Source organism: Orcinus orca, chromosome 8 (genome assembly GCF_937001465.1).
Source record: "Orcinus orca chromosome 8, mOrcOrc1.1, whole genome shotgun sequence".
In the NCBI taxonomy this organism is placed as follows: domain Eukaryota; kingdom Metazoa; phylum Chordata; class Mammalia; order Artiodactyla; family Delphinidae; genus Orcinus; species Orcinus orca.
Genome location: NC_064566.1, coordinates 50173044 through 50194222, shown reverse-complemented (window position 1 = coordinate 50194222; position 21179 = coordinate 50173044). Strand labels below are relative to the sequence as shown.

The window sequence follows — 21179 nt, the reverse complement described above, 5'->3', positions numbered from 1 at the left end:
GGGCATCATCAGAAAATCTACAAACAACAAATGCTGGAGAGGGTGTGGAGAAAAGGAGCCCCTTCCACTATTGGTGGGAATGTGAATTGAAACAGTCACTATGGAGAACAGTATGGAGGTTCCTTAAAAAACTAAAAATAGAATTACCATATGATCCAGCAAGCCCACTACTGGGCATATACCGAGAGAAAACCATAATTCAGAAAGACACATGCACCCCAGTGTTCACTGCAGCACTATTTACAATAGCCAGGTGATGGAAGCAACCTAAATGCCCACAGACAGAGGAATGGAAAAAGATGTGGTCATATATAAAATGGAATATTACTCAGCCATAAAAAGGAATGAAATTGGGTCATTTGTAGAGACGTTGATGGATCTAGAGACTGTCATACAGAGTGAAGTAAGTCAGAAAGAGAAAAACAAATATCGTATATTAATGCATATATGTGGAACCTAGAAAAATGGTACAGATGAACCGGTTTTCAGGGCAGAAATAGAGACACAGATGTAGAGAACAAACGTATGGACACCAAGGGGGGAAAGCCATGGGTGGGGGGGGAATGAGTTGGGAGATTGGGATTGACATGTATACATTTATATGTATAAAATAGATAACCAATAAGAACCTGCTGTATAAAAAATAAATAAAATTAAATTTAAAAATTTTTAAAAATGAAATTAAAAATAATAAAACAGAAAAAAAAGTTCTTCTCTTCACATACATGTATTTATATGAATGAATGATTTCCATGCTTATATCTATAAATACAAAAAAGAGGAATAAAATCTACCTTGAACCAAAAAAGAAAAAAAAAACAGAACCCACCAGTTATACAGAGGAAAACCCTATCAGGGCACTTGCTCCAGTGGTAAACAATTCTGAAGTTGGTCAGAGGTGGGGAATCGTCTCCCATGCAGCCAGCAACCCCCCCGCAAGGAGCGTCCTCATTGCAAAGCTGGGGGACTGTGCTGAGACGTCTGTGAGTAAACGTGAGCTGAGCCCCAGGCCAGCTGCTGCTGAACTGTTCCCACCCTTCCCAGGTAAAACACCTGAATAGGTACAAGGACTTGAAAGCCTATAGGAAGGGCCATGCAGCCACACCAGCGACAGCACACAGGCCGACTTGGTGCCTGCAGGCCAGCCAGGATGGTCCTGGCCCCAGGCGCTCTTCTGGAAGGTTTCCATTTCCCTTCCTGAGATACCCCTCCTGTCCCGGCCCCCACTGCTTTTTTCCTTCCTCACCTCTGCCCAGGGAGAAATTCCAGCGGCAGGTATGGGTGACACATCCTCTTCTTTAGCAGGTGGCAGCTTGGCAACTCCTGCAGAAAGTCAAGCAGAGCCCCACTCACACCGGGCCACCCACAAAGCCGTGGCCCCTCACTCCCTCCCACCAGCCCAGCCCCGACACTGCTGACAGGGCAGAGAATATGGCGTCAGGCACAGCTGCAGGGGCTCTTGCTTCCTGGAGCAGTGTTTATATTGACCTCAACCCAGGCACACCTGGGGAGGGCTGGCCGGCAGGGTCAGGCTGCCCAGGTCAGCCAATCCTCACCCCTCAGGGGCTCACAGTTGCAGAAAATGGACCTTGCTGAACAGGCCAGGTCCAAGGAACAGGTGTGGGCTCCTGAGAGTCAGGATAGACAAGGGGCTGCAGCTCTGTTCTCTAATCATTTTATCTGGCCCATGAGTGGGAGACAACTTCAAGAAGACCCTCTCCTAATGAGAGGAACCCAAGAGTCAGGGAGAGGAGGGGTGGTGGGTGGAGACAGAGGCCTGGTGCCCCAACTGCAGTGGAAGTCTCTGGAAGACCAAAAGGAGGGAGGCCGCACAGAGTGATGCCCAGGGCCACAGACCTGTCAGAGCTGCTGTTTGTTAGTTCAAGTCCTGCTCTGAGGTGCTCTGTGTCAGCTCTGAGCGACAGGTGAGCTGGGGGTGCTCTTCAATGAGGGCTATGTGCACGGTTCCTGTGTGCCCATCCCTGCCAGGGTACCTGCCCAGGGGAGCTCTGTAACCTGGGAGGGGCCTGACCACACGAGCCCCATGGGCTGCTGGCAACCTGCCCAGGTGAGCTCCATATCCTGGGAGGGGCGTGACCACGAGAGCCCCGTGGGCTGCTGGGAACCTGCCCAGGTGAGCTCCATATCCTGGGAGGGGCCTGACCATTAGAGCCCCATGGGCTGCGTGGTGGGGGGGACCTGCCCAGGTGAGCTCCATATCCTGGGATTGGCCTGACCACGAGAGCCCCGTGGGCTGCTGGGGATCTGGTAAAGGATGTCAGGAGAGTCAGTGAAGTCACCAAGGATATACATCCAGTAATTCCTAATTCCTACACACTACTGGACATTCTACCATCCACCAGAACATGGTATTCTGTATTAGACTTCAATGATGCCTTCTTCTGTATTCCATTAGTCCCAGAGTCACAAGAAATTTTGGCTTGTGTGTGGCAAGACTCAACATACAACAAAAACAATACTGTTAGGCCGTCCTGCCCCAAGGGTTCAAAAATTCCCACACCATCTTTGGGGAAACGTTAGCTAAAGACCTAAAAGTTCTACCTCTGGAAAAGGGAACCCTCCTTCAATATGCAGATGACATTCTGATTTCCAGCCCTACTAAGGAGGTCTCTGAACTACGTAGCCAATAAAGGATAGAAGGTGTCCAAGAAAAAGGCTCAAATATCACAGACTAACGTGACCTGCCTGGGCTTCATTCTCAGAGAAGGTCAGAGAAGCCCATCCCAGGAAAGGGAAGAAGCCATTTGCAGCCTTACCCCTTCTAAAACTAGAAGACAGCTTAGGGGTTCCTGGGGAGGCCGGGGTTTGCTGCATCTGGATCCCTAACTACAGTCTAATAGCTGGGCCTCTATATGAAACACTGAAAGGAAAAGATGATGATCCTTTTGAATAGAATCCAGAAGCGGCCTTTCAAGAATGGAAAGAGCAGTCAATTCAGACACTTGCCCTGGACCTCCCTAATTTAGCTAAACCCTTTGACCTTTACATCTCCATAGAAGGTGAATCGCCCTTGGAGTATTAGTGCAAAAACTGGGACCACTTGAAATGGAACAACGCAAGAATGCCCTCCAGGTAGGAGAAGTTACGGTCACCAAGGGCTTGGCCCGCCGCCCCATCTGGCGAGGATACTGGGGGTATCTAAAAACCTGGAAATCAGCAGCCCGCAAGGCCAGCTGCCTCCTAAGGAAAAAGGACCCCACGTGGTGATCCTAACCACCCACCATGCCCTGAAGTTGCAGGGGTCGCTCCGTGGGCACACTGACCTCGAGTGAGGAGGCCCTCCAACTCCAACCTCCAGAGACAACCGGGGGCAACGGGCCACCATGACGACTCGTGTGACCATCACTTGACCTGGAGTTTCTCTCAGAAAACAAGAGTGTGCCCCAAAAGAGCAGACTACTACTTGCAGGACGTACTGCACCCAGAGGGGAGCTAATAAGCTTGGCGGGGGAACCGTTTATCATGCTGTCACAATAGAAAAACCTACAGACACCGCAGTGACGGCAGCCAATAAGACCGGCTGGACTCCTGGCTACTTCAAAAGGACGTTGATTCAGTGGCCATCATGGTCCTGGATCACCACCGACCCTGGATTGTCTGGGAGTTGAGTAGGCAGGGCTCTGACACCTGGTGCTGTTTGTACGTTAATTCAGGGGCCTAATTGAAGAAAGCACAGACTACAGGTCAGAGCATCTAGGCTGGCAGAAAACGTCAGCCTAAGTAAGGTGGCCGAACAAATGTGGGGCGGGGTAAAACCGGCCCCCCCCCAGCGTCTCTGCGCATCTCTTTCCTGGACCCTTAAAGGTCATTAGAATTTATAACACTTCAAATGCTGGTGCTCAGGCGGACAAGCAGTGAGGCAGGAGGCCTGGGGACAATCAACCTCACCTGGAGGCTGCTGGGGGGAGAAGTTCTGCCCCTCCCCCCCCGGGTATGAGGACTCCCAACTCAGCACGAAGCAGTTACAGAAGAGGGGTCTGCACCCGCAGCACCCCAAGAATGAGGAACGGGACAAAAGGCAGAGGAGGGGTTTGTCACCGGCAAAGCCCATGAAAAATTCCTGGGAGATAAAAATAGAATCTGGGCAATAAAATAAAGTCTAACCTTTTTTTCCTTTGTGCTTTGTCTAATTTCACGTGCTCCTAGGGTTCCGCATGCAGAGGTCCCACACCCGGCACTTCAGACCCAATTTCCTAGTGCAGAGTGGCTGGGCCGACACCTCAGCTCGCGGGGCCCCGTGCAGACTCCGCGACATAGAGCCTGAGCTGCAGCCAACCTGGCCCTCGAGAGCTCCGCCCCTTCCCTCCCGCTGACGCTGCCGGGATCCCTACACAACAGCCCCGCCCACAGCCCGCAGGGGAGTGCACGCTCTCACCTCTCCATTTTCTGATCAAAATATAAAGTTTCCTTTGCTTCTGAACCAAACTCAGTCTCGATCTGTTGGCTCCAATGACACTGGGCAGGGGGACCCTTGTTGGGGCCCACTCTGGAGGATCAGTAACAGAAATTGAGAATATTGTAACTTCAATGAACAGATGTGTGAGCCAAACTGTAATTAACATAGAGCAGTGTATAAGGCTCGGGTAAAATAAGATGTTTGTAACACTTCCATTGGATATTTCCATCACTTTATTATAAGCAAGTTCAAGAGGTTTGTCTTACTTGTCAGGTCAACATTAGAGAAATGAAGTGATTTCTTTCCAAGGATGTACATCTAATAATCTTGGCTAAAGCTTCAATCTTGTTTTGAATGTTTTTCCATTGAAAATGATACCTCTCTTTCAGCTCCCCCATTTTTGAGAAGTATAAAATCTTATAATTTATTATTACCAAAGGGGAAAGGTGGGAGGAGGGATAAATTAACAGTTTGGGATTAACACATATACACTGCTATGTATAAAATAGATCATCAACAAGGAACTACTGTATAGCACAGGGAATTACACTCAATATTTTTCAATAACCTATAAGGGGAAATAATCTGAAAAAGAATAGATATTTTTATCGACATCATCTATCAACGACAGATAAAATGTAACCTAAGGGAAGCCGATGGTGAGCGCTTCTGACCCTGAAGACTTCAATCATCTAAAGTTTGGACTCTGCCTACTTCCCAAGGCCCTTAATGAACATACGTGTAGCCGTAGCTTAAAAAGTTCCCCAGTTTGGGGTTCGGGGAGACACTGATTTGGAAAAATCTCTGGTGTTCTCCTTACATGCACGGGACCCTTCCTACAGCTAAAACATTCCTGTCACACCCAGAGGATGGCACACCGTTTGATCGGGAAGAGTTTGGAAAAGGCATCTCATCTCCTCATCTCCTGGTGCTCGGGTTCACCCCTCCAGCATCTTTCCTAACAATCTCCCCACTTGGGGATGTCAGCACCGTCAACATCCTGCTGCACACAGTTTGGAATTTGTCCAGAGGATGAAGCGTAAGGAGAAGAAACAATGAGAGACAAGTCCTAGGTGTTCGGACAGGCACATGTCACTCTAATTTCCAATCAGGAAGACGAATTGACCAAAGGCTAGGATTGCCCACGGAAACAGAAAAGGCTTGAGGAAATCCCGCTCTCTTGTGGCCAGTTCCCAAAAACACAAGTTGAAAAATGAAACTCAGGGACACTAAAATTCACGAAACTGCAGAGTGGAAAATATCTATCTCCGAAAAATGTCTTGAGGTAAGTCACCGAAAAGGACTTGTAAGCAAGGGAGAATGGCAGGAAAGGGATTTGAAGAGGTAGAATGGACTCGCCACTAAAGCACAAGAAAAGAGGCTGAACATCGCCTACGATGCAGTTGGCCAAAAAAGGCATATGCATTTTTTCTGAATATATTCAAGAAAAGGGCATACACCCTTTTTAGCCAACAAAACAGGTGGGCACTGGAAATCAATACTACAAAAGGTATCACTTCGCATCAGTCAGAAGAGCCATCCTCATAAAGTGTAAACACCAGAAATGCAGGACAGGACGAGGAGAAAAGGGAGCCCTGTGAGGCTGATAGTGTAAATATAAATTGCCAACGGCCACACTGGAGAAGTGTATTGTGTTTACTAAAGCATCTAAAAAATGAGCTACAGAGCATAGGGCACTTTCACTCATGGGCATATATCTTGGGAAAAACAGAAATCAACAGGACACAGGCACCCCAACGTTTACCGCCTCTCTGTTTAAAAGCGCCTCGACTTGGATATAACCTAAATGTCCCTGGAAGGAAAAAATGGATAAAAGAGATATGGTACTCATGTAGAGTGGAATATTACTCAGTCCGGAAATCAATGAAATAAGGCCAGTTGCAACAACTCCAGAGGAGTTACGGACGATCATTCTAAGTGACATAAGTCAGAAAGAAAAAGACACATATCATAAGATATCACTTAAGGGTGGAATCAAAAATGGCTACACATGAAATAAATTACAAAACAGAAACATAGTCAAATATGTAGAAAACACGCGTAAGGCTGCTAAAGGGGAAAGGTGGGGAGGGGTGAGGCATTATCCAGGAGGTTGAAATTAGCAAAGATACCATTCCAAATACCAAATTGATAATCAACAAGGCCTACACGGTAGCTCAAAGAGCTGCACTCAGCACACTCAAGTCACCGGAAAAGAATATATACGACTGGTAAGAATCTGAAAAAGAATTTATTGATGTCTCTCTGTACGTGAATCAAGTGGATGTACAGCAGCAAGAAACAGAGCTTTGAAAATCAGCTGTAACCAATATAATAATAAATTTTAAAAAATAAAAGACAATGAGACACAGAAAACTTCTTACAACTTTTTCTCAGGGGCTGTGATGCAACATGGATTGAACACATCTAGACCCACAGCAGGATGAGACATAAGGCTGGAAACTGTTCGCGCTAAGAAATTAGTGAGGTTGGATGAGGAAATGCAGACCCTTTAAAGTAATACTGCCTGGTACCCATTCCATGGGTCCCAAATCTGCAGGTTCAAGGGAATCTTCCTACAGCTAAAACATGCATGGGAAACCCAGAGGACTGTACACCGTGTGATGGGGAGATGTGTCTAAAATGCACCTCATTTATCCTCTCCTGGTGCTCGGGTTCGCCATTCCAGCCACGTTACTAACAATCTCCCCACTTGAAGAATCAGCACCTTTAAACTTCTGTTTCGCACAGTTTGCAATTTGTCCGGAGGATGAACGGGAAGAGGGAGAACCAATGAGAGACTAGCTGTAGGCGTTTCGACAGGCACATGTCACTCTAATTTCCCATCGGGAAGAGGAATTGATCAAAGGCTCAGCCTGCCTCCCCAGAACAAGAATAGGGCCTGAAGCAATCCTGCGGTTTTGCAGCCAGCTCACAAAAAAGCGAGGTGAAAAATGGAGCTCAGGGGCACTGCAATTCACAAACCTGCAGAGTTATAAATGACAACTATTGTCCAACAATATATTGAGGTAAGGCAACGAAGAGGATTTGAAAGCAAGGCAGAATTGCAGGAAACAGATTTCAAGAGGTAGATTGGACTCGCTTTTAAAGCACAAGAAAACCGGCAGAACTTCGACAATGATGCAGTTGGCCAAAAAAGGCGTATGCATTTTTTCCTGCATATATTCAGGAAAAAACGCATACGCCCTTTTTGGCCAACCAAGCAAGCAGGCAAGGCAAATCTGCACTACAAAGAAGTCTCACTTCCCACCGGTGAAAAGCGCCATCCGAACAAACTGTAAAATCCAGAAATGCAGGACAGACCATGGAGAACAGGGAGCCTTGTTACGCTGATGTGCGGGGTGTAAATTGCCGAGAGCCACTCTGGAGAAGTGTATGGTGTTTCCTAAAACATCTAAAAAACAGAGCTACAGAGCATAGGGCACTTCCACTCACAGCGCTATATCGTGGGAAGACTAAAAATCAACAAGACAAGGCACCCCAAAGTTTAGGGCTGCTCTGATTCAAGAACCTCGACTTCAGAACACCTTAAATATCCCAGGAAAGAGAAAAATGGATAAAGAAGTTGTGGTACTTATGTACAATGGGATATCACTCAGCCATGAAATCAATGTCATAAGGCTAGTGGCAGCATAAGGAGCGAATTTAGGTACGATGATTCTAAGTGAAATAAGTCACACAGAAAAGGAAACTTATCATAATATATCACTTATAGAGGGAATGTAAACATCGCTACACATGAACTGAATTACAAAACAGACCAGAGTCACACATTTAGAAAACACACTTATGCCTGCTTAAGGGGAAAGATGAGGTGGGGCGGTGCATAACACAAGAGTTTGAAATTAGCACAGATACCGTTCCATAAACCAAATATGTAATAGACAAGACCTACTCCTTGCTCAATGAACTGGACTCAACACCCCCTATTCACCACAGAAGAACATATCTCACTAGTAAGAATCTTAAAACTTATGTATTGATATCTCTCTGTAAGTGAATCAAGTGTGTGTAAAGTGGCATAAACACAGCAGTGAAACTCAGATAAACCCCATTATAAAAATAAATTCCAAACACAAAACACAAGGACAGTGAAAGAGAGAGAAATTTTTACAAAATTCGTTCAGGAGCTGTGATGCAACCTGGACTGACCACATCTACACCCACAGCTGGATGAGACATAAGGCTGGACACTCTTGGGGCTGAGAGGATTGGTGAGGTTGGGTGAGCAAATGCTGACCCTTTAAAGTAATATTGTGTGCTACCCATTCCATGGGTCCCAACTCTCTAGGTTCAAGGGAATCTTCCTACAGCTACAAGATGCACGGGAAACCCAGAAGATGGTACACCGTGTGATCGGGAAAGGTCTCTAAAACGCACCTCATTTTTCCTCTCCTGGTGCTCGGGTTCGCCATTCCAGCCGCTTTACTAACAATCTCCCCACTTGGAGAATCAGCACCTTTAACCTCCTGTTTCGCACAGTTTGCAATTTGTCCAAAGGATGAATGGGAAGAGGGGAACCAATGAGAGGCTAGCTGTAGGTGTTTGGACAGGCACATATCACTCTAATTTCCCATCAGGAAGAGGAATTGACCAAAGGCTCAGCCTGCGGCTCCAGAACCAGAATAGGGCCTGAAGCAATCCTGAGGTTTTGCGGCCAGCTCACAAAAAAGCGAGGTGAAAAATGGAGCTCAGGGACACTGCAATTCACAAACCTGCAGAGTTATAAATGACAACTATCGTCCAACAATATATTGAGGAAAGGCAAAGAAGAGGATTTGAAAGCAAGGCAGAATTGCAGGAAACAGATTTCAAGAGGTAGATTTGACTCGCCTTTAAAGCACATGAAAAGCGGCAGAACTTCGACAATGATGCAGTTGGCCAAAAAGAAAGTATGCGTTTTTTCCTGAATATATTCAGGAAAAAACGCATACGCCCTTTTTGGCCAACCAAGCAAGCAGGCAAGGCAAATCTGCACTACTGCCGAACTCAGCTCAGGTGTCACTTCCTTGAGGTCTTCCCTGACCCACTACTCAGCCTGCTGTGTGCTCCCAGGGACACCTGAGTTGTCTCTGTTAGAGCACTTGCCATTCTGCACTGATGTTTCCTGTTGACTGCAGGCCGTCCAGAGTTCCATACCTTGACTGCCATTTCAGTACCTGGTGCCTCACCGCTCTGCAGTTAAGTGAGGTTGAGTATTATTGAAACTGTGTCAGCTTTAAAGGGTTGGTTTGTTGGGTCAGCTTACCCATAAGCATTCAACAAAGAGGAACAGAGTGGGATGGAGTGAAGTTGAATGGAGTGGTGAAAACTCTGATTATGATATTTAGCAGCATTATCTTAAAAGTCCACAAGATGTCAACACAACCTTGTAAAACAACCATACCCCAATTAAAAAAAAAAAAAATTGAACAGAAGGTGGAAAAAAAAAATAGTCCACAAGATATCAGGGTTTCTACCTGAGAAAAAAGAATGCAATAGTCTGAGATAAAGAACACTCTCACTGATGCCAGAAATTAATTTAAAGTGAATATTGGGGGCTTCCCTGGTGGCACAGTGGTTGAGAGTCCACCTGCCGATGCAGGGGACACGGGTTCGTGCCCTGGTCCAGGAAGATCCCACATGCCGCAGAGCGGCTAGGCCCATAAGCCATGGCCGCTGAGCCAGCATGTCCGGAGCCTGTGCTCCGCAACGAGAGAGGCCACGACAGTGAGAGGCCCACATAACGCAAAAAAAATAAAAAAAATAAAAATAAAAAAAAAAAAAATAAAGTGAATATTGGTATAGAAATAATAGATTTATTTAATTGAATAAGCAATATATGTCCATGCTACAAAATTCAAAGTGTATACGTGGAAAGTAAACTCTTCCTCCCTCCCTACTTCTTTCCCTGATCCCCCCGCCCCATTTTGTCTACCCCAAGGGCAACTATTTTTATTATCCTTCCAGAGATATCCTAAGTGTATAATCATATAAATGTATTTTTTTCTAAATAACACCAATGATTGTATACAAGTGTTCTGTGCCTTGGTTTTTTCCACTTAAAATACCTCAGAGTTTTCATATTAAAAGAGATAATATTATTTATATCTTATTATTATTTATACTTTATTATTTATATATTAATATTAAGATAATAATATTTTTAGCTGTACTAACATATTTACTAAACCTCCTATTATGGATATTCAGGCTGTTACCAATCTCTTGCTATTACAAATATCCCCAAACAACAGGCCTCATCTTACATATATGCAAGTATATCTATATTTTAAATTCCAATATTGAGATGTTGTCAGCCCTCCATTGAGACTGTACACATTTACACTCCACCAACAATATGAGTGTCTTTTTCTTCACAAACTTGCCACAGTTATACATAATATATATATAGTTATATATATGAAACTTAATATATAACTTAAGTGTGTGTGTGTATATATATATATATATATATATACTGTAAAATATATTAAAAATATATTTGCCGATCTGATAGGTGACTCATATCTCATTACAGTTTTAAAAAATGCCTTACTGGAGTATAATTGACATACAGTAAACTGCACATGTTTAAAACGTAAATTTAGTCAATTTTGACCTGTTTACCCATGTGAAACCATCACCACAATCAAGATAATAAACCTATCCATCACCCTCAAAGGTTTCCTTGTGCTCCTTTGCAATCCCTCCCTCCTACCAGCCTTCCTCACCACTCCCCCATGCAACCACTGGTGTGCTTTGTGTTACTATAGTTTTTATTTTCTAGAATCTTATATAAATAGGGTAATACAGTATGCAGTCTTTTTTTTTAATCTTACTTTCACTCAGCATAATTATTTTGAAATTCATCCATGTCATTGCGTCTATCAGTAGTTCATTCCTTTTTATCAGTGAGTAGTACTAGGTTGTATGGACACACCACAATTTGTTTATCCATTCTTGTGTTGATAGACATTTAGATTGTTTCCAGTTTGTAACTATCACAAATAAGACAGTCACTTAGAAGCCATATGTTTCTGTTTCTCTTAGGAAAATACCTGGAAGTGGAATGGCTGGATCACACGGTAGGTGTATGTTTAACTTTTAAAGAAACTGCCAAACTGTTTTCTAAAGTGATTGTACCACCTTGTGTTCCTATCAGCAGTGAATGAGTGTGTGGTTGCTCCATATTCTCACCATATTTGGGGGTCAGCCTTTTTAATTTTAGACATTCTAATAGATGTGTAATGGTAATTCATTGTGATTTTAATTTTCATTTTCCTAATGAGTAATGATGTTGAGGGTCTTTTCATTTCACTCTGATGAAGTGTCTGTTCAAATATTTCATTTTAAAATCGGGTTGTTTTCTTATTATGGAGTCTTGAGAGTTCTTTTTATATTCTGGTACCAGTCTTTGATATATGATTTTCAAATATTTTCTCCCCTTTTGTGGCTTGTCTGTTCATTCTCTCAACAGTGGCTTTTGAGGAGCAAAGTTTCTCAATTTTGATGAAATCTAATTTATCTCTTTTTTGCAAATGAATGTTTTTTGTGTTTTATCTAAGAAATCTTTGCCTTACTCAAAGTCACAAAGATTTTCTCTCTGTTTTCTTCTAGAGGTTTTAGAGTTTAGGTTTTACCTTAACCCATTTTGAGATCATTTTTGTATATAGTACAGGATGTGGATCATTATAGTTTTGATTTGTATGTTTCTTATCACAGGTATTGATTATATTCTCATATATTTAAATATAATTTTTTCTTCTTGTGAACTCTTCAGTCAAGTCCTTTGTTCCAGGCTGCCATGATTGGATGTGCAGTTCATGTGCTGCTCAAAAGCCTAAGCCAACAGGACTAATGGAAGCAGAAACCTGGCAGCACACTGCTCACTGAACCCCTTTCCATAATTCACCCCCAGGAAGACCCTGCCTTCACTTTGCACAAGGAGTGGTATAAGCTAGCACAAGCATTGACCCTGTCCATTTATTTATCTCTTGTAGGCGTTCTTTGTATTACTTAGCCCTTCATCACTGTGGTGCAAATATATTTTTCCCAGACTGTCATTTATATTTTTCACTGTTTATGGTATTTTTCCATCAGGATTGCATTTTACAGAGTCAAATGTATCAGTCTTTTCTATTGTGGGTTCTGAGTTTTGTGTCATGCTTAGAAAGTTTCTCTACTTCAAATTCATTTCAAAAAAATACTTTATGCTTTTTCTAACATTTTTATGGTTTCTTTTTTCACATTTCAACATTTTGATTCAGTAGGCATTTATTTTGGTGGAAGAGGTAAGATAGTAATCCAATTTTTTTCCAATTGGCTCCCCAGTTGTCCCAACACCATTTACTAAATAATTCATCTTCAGGTTTTCATAAACAAAATTCTCATCTTTAGTGTAAAAAGTAGCCATGTTGCTCTGCCCAGAGGCCACATACTACACTTTGATTATGTGGTAAAGAGGCAGATGAGAAGTAAAGGAGGTGATACAAGAGATTTATTCTGCAAAATATTTTCCATGCGTGGTTTGGGTTAATGCTCAAGATTTCTACATTTACAACACGGTACAAAAAAATCTGTTGTTATAGCAATAACCTTGATCAGGAAAAGGTTAAATTATATTCACTATCTGCTATTTGTTAATACAGGAAAGTGGGCAATGTATTGTATTTGAGAAAAAAATAATGCAGAATATTTTTCACACACACCCCTACAAACATAGATAGAAAACACACACACAAACACGCTCACACATTTCCTTCCTCAGAATGGTGTAATGGCTAAGAGTTTGGACTCTGAGTCGGGCAAATCTGGGAATATTAATAGTATCTAACTCATAGGGTTAATGCAGGCAATTAAGAGAGTTTGCTCATATAAAGTGTTTATTAGCACTGACTGACTCAGAATAAATCTCAGCATTCAGTACCTATTAACTTCTTCTGTTTTTGTAAGATGCTTAGGTAAGTTTCTCCAAGATTTCTCAGATGTAGTTTACTTGTTATCATTGGGGTATTGTACCTTCATTGACTAGAGAGATCACATGAAAAAAACATATTCAGCAAAACCTGGGAGAAACGTATCTGAGTATTTATATAAATAATAGATGCAGGTAGGTTACTTAGCACAGTGGCTGGAACATAGTAAATAGTTAATAAAACTTAGCTTCTATTATTACTAAGAAATCCATTCATATCACTTATTCCAAAGAGCTGTGGGTGAGTGGGCACTGAGGTAGGGGTATGATAGTATCCAGCAGGATCCGCAGGAAGTGAATTCTGTTTCCAGACCCTATTCATTAACCTCTAGGTATGGTGCTAAATATACTTTAAAATATCTTTGAGTAATGAAGGCTAACCAAAATGAACTACTTATCAGCCACTCTTGATATTTGGAAGAATACCTTATTTTAAAATTATATCTTTTGCTTCTATTAACTGACCATATAACTTGTAGAAAAAAGTTGTTTTCAAAGGTTTCCACTGGAATGCCATGAGAGGATCTGGGGCTCTAACCATCATCTTCCATGCAAGCATGAAGATTCTTTGAGAACTCACATATTTTACCTTCAAAAAAATCATGTAAATTTTGTATTTGAATTCATACCATTGAATGCTCTTTGAACTGAATGATGCCTATCCAAGATGGAGAGCAGCATGATGTGGTGGAAGGAGGCTTTGGAATCACACAGACCTGGGCTGGCATCCTAGAGCCATTACTCACTAGTTTATGACATGGACAAGTCACTGAACCTGTTTCTCCATCTGAAAAATGGGGGCAAAATCCTACCTCATAGTTATTGTCAGAATTAAATAAGAACATACATGCCTTCTCTGTGCCAGCCACTGTGCAAAGTGCTTGGGATACATAAATGAGTAAGACATGGACCCTATCCTCAAGGAGTTGACTCTAATAAATCACTTAACATGGTATCCAGCATATATTAGGTGCTCAACAAATACTTTGTTGAAAGGACTAATAAATGAATAGCAGACCCTTAATACATGTCAGTTTCTTCTTTATTTCCCCTGCCTATCCCAACTACCAACTGATTTGAGGGAGAAAATAGACTAAAGTACATTTCCCTTAAAAACATTTTATTTTGAATTAATTTTAGACTTACAGAAAGGTGGCAAAAATAGTACAAAGAGTTTCTTTATATCCCCCACCTCACTTTCTCAATGTTAACATCTTAAATAACCACAGTATAGTGATCAAGAACAGGAAATCAACATTTGTACAATATTACTAACTATAGAATTTACTTGAAATTCACCAGTATTCCCACTAATGTCCTTTTTTTGTCCCCAGATCCTATCCATGATCACACAAGGTATTTAGTTTTCATTTCCTTTCATCTCTTCCAGTCTGTAGCAGCTCCTCAGTCTTTCCTTATCTTTCGTGACCTTGACTTTTTTTTTTTTTTTTTTTTTTTTGGCTGTGCCGTGTGGCATGTGGGATCTTAGTTCCCCAACCAGGGATCTAACTCGTGCCCCCTGCAGTGGAAGCACAGAGTCTTAACCACTAGATCACCAGGGAAGTCCCATGACCTTGACACTTTTGAAGAGTACCACAGTAGTCAGAATTCTAAGGTGACCTCTAAGATTCCCACCTCTGGGTGTACATGCCTTGTGCACACATTGAGAGAAAGAAGAACCTATGAATATGATAAACTATCACTCCTGTGATTATATTACTTATCATTTGACATTGATTTATCAAAGAGATAGTACCTGGGTGGACCTTCACATTGACTCCTGTGTTCTTTTGACAAGCCTGTATCTGGTTTTTCTTTCCTTACTTTCTGGCCCACAAGATAGTCCTGGGTCATCTTGTATTTTCCCTACCTCAGTTCTGAAAATAACCATTTCTCCAAAGAGAACTGGTTCCTTTTATTGGAGGATAGTGTTTAGATATGGGTGATATGGTGTATTCAGTGTTTAAGGTGTCATTGCTTCTAGACCTTCTCAGGAGACACAGAGAGGGAATATATGGGCTATACTAAACCATACATACTTACATATCTATATTTCTGTATTGATGTATCTGTATATGTTTTATCTATTGATTTATTAATTTTTTATTTTTGGCCGAGCCATGCAGCTAGCAGGATCTTAGTTCCCTGACCAGGGATTGAACCTGCACTCTCAGCAGTGAAAGCGCAGAGTCCTAACCACTGGACCGCCAGGGAATTCCCTATCTGTATATATTTTGTTTTATTTTATTTTATTTTGCATATATTTTAAAACCATGAGTTTATACTGATACCCCTAATTCCAATCCAATGCCACAAGGTTCATTTTAGCTTTCTCTCTTTCCTTACTTATAACTTCTTTCTCTAACAGTGAAAAATCCAGCTTTCATTATCAACCATACATTTAATTATTTGTTTAAAAATGAGTGTGTGTGTTGTTGTTTTTCAGGAAAAGTTTTTTCTTTAGAAATCTATAGAATGGTCTCCAACTCTACTCCATCAGTAGATGACCCCAGAAAATGCATTGATCCTTCACTTTCCGCCTCCTTCTAAACCCCACTCCAATATCTCTACTAACCTAATTACAAATTAAATGAAACTGGAGTCCTCTGTGCCCCAATCCAAGAGCTAGAAGCTCGGGGCCCAGGTAGGGTAACTAGAACCTGATATAAATCCTTGCTTTCTGAGCAGACCAAAAGGAAGTCTTCCTGAATTGAAGATCTTTTAAAATGTTATCAATGAGACCTAGGGGGGTTTGAATTGGTTATTGGAAGATCTAGAATTCACTGAGTCCTGGCTGATTCTAATGGGTGATTCCCCCATGCTCCCTCACTACTTCTCACTCAGCCAAACATTGATCATTTAACACTCTCAGTACTCCCTACCAAATGCTGATAGTTATTCAACACTGCCTTTTTCCCTTCATAGATGTTATTTGTGAAAATCAAATGAGAGAATCAATGGATATGTGCTTGGAAAGTTATGCAGTTCTAAGTATACTGAAGGGCCCTGGAAAGTGTCTGCAGCAGGGGGGTTGAATTCTGCATACTCAGATGCTCTCCATCTTGTGACCCACCTGGTAATGGGAGCTCAGAGACCACCCTTCCTGCTGTGACCAACCCTAGTTGGGAGTCAGAAGTCCTCTAAGAAAACAGGGAGGGTGAAGCTGCTATAGTGAATAGAGTGGCTAAAAAGACAGGATATCCTGGGAATCTCTTAAAATAGGGAGGTCAAAATGCTTTGACTATTGTACTTTTAAAACATTCATTCATTCATTCAACAGCTATTTGCTGAGTGCCTCTGCTAAGGGATGGGGAGATGAGAAACCCCATCTCTGCCCACAAGAAGTTTAGAGTAGGGAATCCAATAAACCCCTAGTGCAGGCAATACAAGAGCTGCCATTTCTTGAAGACCTACTGTGAGCCAGGAATGGTGGTGGTCTACATATTATCTCATTTAATACAACTGATTGTCTTGAAGGTAGGTATTATTATCTTTGATAAAAATGAGGAAATTAAATATCAGAGAGGCAAATAAATTTGTCCAAAGTCACACATGTAGTAAATACAAGAGTCATAATTGAAATCCAGGTCTGCCTGGACTCTAAAGCTCATAGTCATTCCCCCACACTAATAAAGTGAGAGTAAGCCATTCACTGAACAAATATTTATTGAGTACCTCTTTTTGTTCCAGATATTGTTCTGGGTGCTAGTGATGTGTGAAAGTAAAAAAAATAATAAAGTCCTTGTGTCGTGGGTCTCACGTCTACTGGAGAAAGACAATAAACAAATAAGTATTTAGTATGTCAGGTGGTAAGTGCTATGAAGAAAAAGTAGGCAGGATAAGAAAGACAGGGGAAGGAAGATTATTAATTTAAATAGAGTCATCTGGGAAGGCTCTGATACTGTGAAGTAAGTGCAGGAGCAGGAGCTGGAACTGGCATAAAGAAGAGCTTCCTCCTTTGCCTACCTGTGGGTTCACTCTGGAGAAGAGAGGGCAGGTTGGGGGTGCAGGTGTTAATGGAGAGGATGGGCTTGGAGTCAGAAGACTTGAGCTTTATTTATTGATTTATTGACAAATCATTTCACTTTTGAGCCTAAATTTCCTTCCCTGTATACGGGAATTATAGTCCTTGCCCAGGTTCCCACATGCAGCTACCATGAGGATGAGATGAGATAGCCCATGTGAAAGCCCTTTGAAAATAAGACAAGCAAGATTAGGCGTCAGCTTTTCAACCGAAAGGAAGCCTGTGTAGGAAAAGAAAAGGAATTTCTATTTCAGGTGCACCAGTTACCTAGATATCTTTTTGAAAAGCAGTCCCAGGCTGAAAAGAGATATAGGCTAAAAGAAATAAACATAAGTTTCATAATTGGCCTTCACTGAAGACTCCTGTTTAATTTACAATCGTTAGAAATTGCTTTTTTTTTTTCAACCTTAACTCTTGATCGCTGCGCCCCTACTTGGTTGTTTCCCTCCTTGCCACGCCCCCCCGCCCTATCTCCATTTCCCAACATGCCTCGGGCTCCCGTAAGCCGGCAGTCATTCTGGCGCAAGTTCCAGAGCCTTCTGGGAAGTGTAGTTTATTTTTTCCTCCGCTGCGTCAAGATCTAGGGCTGTGGACTACCACTCCCGTGAAGTAGTGCGTAATTCCACTACGCGGCGTCTTCGAACGCGCCGCGGCAGCCATGTTGGACGTGGCCAGTACAGGGGCCGGCACCAGGGGGTTATCGAAGCAGCTGTCACGATGCTGGGGTCCCTGGTGTTGAGGAGAACAGCGCCGGCGCCGCGGCTGCTCCTCCAGCTGCTTAGGTCCCCATCGCTCCGGAGCCGTGGGAGTGCCACCGACCGGAGTGTGACCACCGGGGGACGCGGGGAGCCTCAGTGGCTGAGGACAGCCATCCGGGGGCGCCCTGGAACATCGCCGGCCTTACTCACAAGAGAAGGGACAGCCACTGGGGGGCGCCAGAGGGGAGGTACCGAGACCCCCTGCCTCGCAGCCGCCACGTGGGGACGCCTTCCTAGCCCCGAAGACACTCTGCCTGGACAGGACAGCTGGAACGGGGCCCTCAACAGGGCCGGAATGGGCGTGTGGGCGCTGGCAACGGTGCTGGTGGTACACTGTTACAGCAAGAGCCCGTCCAACAAGGGTGATTATCGGGACAGTATGGGTTTGTGGAAGTGAGAGGCCGGAGGAGTGTCCTGACTGCGTATCTTTGGAGGGTGGGAGTTGCATATAGATTTAGACCACCGGAGCCTCAGTCCTTGTAGGACCTAGACATCATCAGGTCATAGAGCAGGCCGAAGAGTTCAGTGTCTCTGCGTTGTATAATTTCCCAAATTGTACAACTATTATTGTATAATAATACAGTTATTACAGGTCAGCCTCCCTTCTTTGAGCATCACTTTGTCCATCTGTACGATGGGAGCATTTTCTCTACCGTATCGCCTGGTTCAATTCCTCTTTTAAGAGGTCTCCAAGGAACCGCGCGTGTTTTAAGGGCAACCATTAGATGGTTTAGAGAAGTTGCCCTCCCTAAGGTGGCCTGAGAAAGGAAGAGGAGACTTGGTTTCAATGCCAGCTTTGGCCCTGCTCGCCCCTTGCTGCTCTCTAGCTTCAGTTTCCCCATTTATACAGTGAAGGATGACTTCTCAGTACGCTTACAGTGCTGTTATTTTGACTCCTCTTGGAGTTCAGCAGCGTGGGTGTATCCATCAGGGAGACTCCTAAGGTTTTGCTGTGCCTGGTCTCAGGCGTGAGGTGATCTTGCTATGTGGGGCAGTTGGCAGGAGAAGGAAGACAAGGAAGTGGCTCTGTAGAGCCCCAGAGCAACCATGGGGCCTGGCTGACCCAGGTTGGCATCCCCCCTGGGTGCATGGAGCCGAGCAGGGACTGGGAGAGCAGGCAGAGAGCTAGACTTCTGGCCTACGTGAGTCCAGCTACTCAGGTTCTCAGCTTTTCCTCAAGAGAGAAGACTAAGGCATGGTGTTCCTAGATTCCATGCATCCCAAGCTCTGAGATTTTGGACCAAGAGGAGGGACTCCCTTGACATTCATTTGTTTATTCAACAGATGTGACCAGCTATAAAGGAAGGGCCTTGGATGGGGAGTAAGGACACCTGGGATCTTGTTTTGGTTCTGCCTCTAACTCCCATTGTGACTTTGGAGTTTTGTTCCTCCTCAGTGGTCCTCTGTTTTCTCATCTACAAAATGAGGGTGTTGAAATAGAACCCCTAAGGGCTCTTCTAGCTTGGGCATGCTATGATTCTATTACTTCCAATATTTTTATAATATTAAAAATTAAATTATATTTTTATGATTCTATTACTTCCAATATTTTTATACTCTGTGTGTGCCTACTTTGGAGCTCAATGTAGAACTCCTAACTTAACACAATGCCAGTTAAGGGGACAGTGCAGGCAGTTAGACCTGTAGGTCTGGTGAGTGATTTGACAGTGTGTTGTTGGGGGATCAGAAGGCCAGCAGGGTCAGGAAAGCCTTCCTGAATGATTGGAGACCTTCCTGGAGGATGGGGAATTTGAACTTGAGTTCCAAAGGATAAGGCAAAGATGAAAAGGAGAGTGAATATTGTGAGTTCCATGAGAGCAGCAAGTGCATCTTGATATTTTCAGGTTGATGCCAGCTCCTTTCCCTAATACTTTCACGTTGTTTGTCCACCATAGTCTCTGGTATTTAGTATAGGTACTTAGTAAATGTACCTTGAGATGGTTTGTATTCTACGCAGAGGTTTCCGGGAACAAAGATAAAGTAGTCGCAGGTCAGCATGGCATGTATAGAGGCTAGCAGAATGTCCAGCCTGGTTAGAGGACAGGGGGTCTTTGGAATGAGGTGAGAGCAGATGGAGTGGGGTCTGGATATCAGGCACAAGGGTTTGGAAAGGTTGGAATTCTCCTGTAGGCAATGGAAAGTTGATGAGCAGGGAATGTTCCGAGGCCAGTATGTTTAGAAGGACTGGGGGAAGGTGTCCAAGGTCTTGCCTTAGAGCTTTTGGGAGGCTCCAGATTGGACTTTGTGGCATATGAACCCTAGCAAAGAGACTAGGGTCTGTTCACCAAAATAGATAATGACCAAAACCATGACCAGTTCAACCTTTCTGACCTGCCAGTTACCCTGTCTCCTTACTTTGAGTTGTAAGCTGAGACCCTCAGTGCAGCACAGTCATTACTGCCCTTTAGGAGCCAGGAGGCCCTGGTTCTAATCTCAGCTCATTCCTCACTCCCTCTGTGACCTTGCAGAGGCCACTTCTTTTTGAAGACTGAGGGGAGAGTGGATACAGCAATATCTGAGGAAGGCTTGTTTCCCTTCTAGCTAGGGGCTGCCCAAGCATGCCTGGGTGTGTGTTGGAAGAACAACTGGGGAAGGTAACCAAGGAAGACCTGGCCCTGCAGTCTAGGCCAGGAGGTGAGGTGGAGGCATATGCATAGGTCTGAATCACAGGACTGGTTTGCATATGCATGATAAGGTGGATTTTGTACACATGAGGAAACTGAGGCTCCGGAGGTTAGGTAAGTTAGCCAGCTCATACAGATAGGACTGGAGCCCAAGTCTGCTACTTCCACCCGGCTCCAGTGCTTCCTCTCATGTTTTACTGGGTGACTCTCTTGGCTGGACTGAGAGCTCCTTGAGGCAGGGATGGGTATGAGTCTGTCCAGTGCCCATCAGTGGAGCTCAGGACCAGCTGGGCTCAAAGTGTTGCACCGGCCCAGGAAAGAATTGTGCCTCTGCTGACTTTTGAGTTTTTTCGAGCCAGGCAGCTTTTCCTATGGCCAC

General features: G+C 43.6%; 1 protein-coding gene across 3 annotated transcripts in view; it reads left to right on the top strand.

The window, feature by feature from the left end:
- The first annotated feature begins 18036 nt into the window (after positions 1-18036).
- CLPB (caseinolytic mitochondrial matrix peptidase chaperone subunit B) overlaps positions 18037-21179 on the top strand; it is a 164687-nt gene continuing 161544 nt past the window's right edge. The window contains exon 1 of one of the 3 annotated variants that reach the window (XM_004279753.3): positions 18037-18538. In XM_004279753.3, coding sequence (XP_004279801.1) covers positions 18136-18538 — 403 coding nt within the window. In that variant the 5' untranslated portion in view covers positions 18037-18135. The remainder of the gene's footprint in view (positions 18539-21179) is intronic. The other 2 variants (XM_049713879.1, XM_004279754.3) reach the window with 2 other exon arrangements.